Genomic DNA, 1,885 nt, shown 5'->3' with positions numbered 1-1,885 from the left:
GTTTGTGTCGACCACAGTGTTGTTTTGCCATATCCCTCGACATGATTGTTTCACGAGGTTCGGTAGATGGAACAGATTACTATATACATATTAGAAAATATTTTGAAAAATACTTATTTCTTTTAAGCTGAATGCTGTCGTTTCGGATTATGACATGTTGCGAAAGGTTCTCCACACGCGAATGTATCCCTTCGAGAAATTCGTCCCATTGATGTCGATCATTCGTGACATCTTTGACATGGCTACTTCTTGTTTTAATTTCGTCATAGTTAGAACTAATGCATTATAGAGGTTTCCTAAGGGTATGACCGAACCCTTTTAGGTTGCCTACGTATCCATCACCGAATCGGGTCGAAGCATTGTTCAATTACAGTTCATTCAAAATGATGAGACTAATAAATGAAAATTGGCCGAGTCTAACTCAAACAACCTACGTATCCAAGTGGAATCAGGCCAGAACGTAGTTCAATTACAACTGACGACTGAATCGGATGAGGATTGCCTCCGTATTCCTTTTTTAGGAAATCTAGTCAGTGTAGTTCCTGAAAAACATACAAAAATGATATTTGGTTTTTCTATCACAAAAGAAAGAGGGAGTGAAACCGAACCCTACGTGGGTTGCCTACATATCCTTCCGTGGGAAGTCAGGTTGAATGTAGTTCTATTAGATAAAAAATCATAACTCTATCTGTCTTCAGGCATAATATCTCTTGATTGTGTCCGAGTGATAGGCTTCGTGCTGACTCTTCATCCATTTCTGTTAAGATTAGAGCTTCATGAGACAGTGCTCTATGGACCACGTAAGGACCTTGCTAGTTTGGTGCAAACTTCCCATTAGCTTCTTCTTGATGGGGAAAGATTTTCTTCATAACCAACTACCCCTCTGTGAATTGGCGAGGCTTCACTCTTCTGTTATATGCAATAGCCATCCTGTTATGGTATAGCTAGCCATAACATACTGCAACCATTCTTTTCTCGTCAATGAGCATGAGCTGTTCTTGCCTGACCTGTATCCACTCTGCATCGTCCAATTTTGCTTCTTGAATAACTCTTAAGGACGGTATCTTGACCTTTGCAGGTATCACCGCTTCTGTGCCGTATACTAACATGTGTGGCGTTGCCCTACTAGATGTTCTTATGGTAGTCCGGTAACCTAATAAAGTGAAAGGTAACTTCTCGTGCCATTGTCTGTGATTGTCTACTATATTTTGTAGAATCCTCTTGATATTCATGTTGGCTGCCTCGACCGCCCCAATCATTTGTGGCATGTAGGCTATGGAATTGAGGTGGAAGATTCTGAACTTCTCGCATATTTCTCTCATGAGGTCTCTGTTGAAGTTGGCAGCATTGTCAGAGATGATAGACTCCGATAATCCAAATCTACCGACGATGTTGTTTCGGACAAAATCTGTCACTACTTTCTTTGTGACAACAGAATATGCCTTGAACCATTTGGTGAAATAGTCGATGGATACCATAATGAAATGATGTTTGTTTGACGCTGCAAGCTCTATTGGTCCTATCACATCTCTGCCCCAGGCGGCAAACGGCTAGGGGGAACCCATTATGTTTAGTTCATTTGGTGGAACCCGGATAAAATCTCCGTGAATCTGACACTAGTGATACTTTTGTATGTAGCGTATACTGTCGCTTTCCATAGTCATCAAAAAGTATCCAGCTCTCAAAATCTTCTTAGTTAACTAGAACCTGTTCATGCGGGGTCCGCACGTACCTGCATGTGTTTCTTCCAACAGTCTAGTTGCTTGGGTAGCGTCTACACATCTCAAACACACTTAAATCTGGGGTCCTCCTGTACAAGACTTCCCCATTGAGGAAAAAGTGGTTTTCCAACCTCCTGAGGGCTCGCTTTTGACCAGTAGTAGCA

The 1,885-nt window shown here is 41.6% G+C and overlaps 1 protein-coding gene across 1 annotated transcript; it reads right to left on the bottom strand.

Annotated features, from left to right (window-relative positions):
• Positions 1 to 944: 944 nt before the first annotated feature.
• LOC109245073 lies at positions 945 to 1,478 on the bottom strand. The gene has a single exon (XM_019412259.1). The coding sequence runs from the start codon at positions 1,476 to 1,478 to the stop codon at positions 945 to 947; it is 534 nt and encodes a 177-aa protein (XP_019267804.1).
• Between the last annotated feature and the right edge of the window lie 407 nt (positions 1,479 to 1,885).

This window comes from Nicotiana attenuata, unplaced genomic scaffold, assembly GCF_001879085.1.
Source record: "Nicotiana attenuata strain UT unplaced genomic scaffold, NIATTr2, whole genome shotgun sequence".
Lineage (NCBI taxonomy): Eukaryota > Viridiplantae > Streptophyta > Magnoliopsida > Solanales > Solanaceae > Nicotiana > Nicotiana attenuata.
This window is presented reverse-complemented; position numbering and strand designations above follow the sequence as displayed.

Excerpts from the sequence above, each read along its gene's own strand:
- LOC109245073 (XM_019412259.1), bottom strand. The coding sequence starts at position 1,478 with ATGGTATCCATCGACTATTTCACCAAATGGTTCAAGGCATATTCTGTT.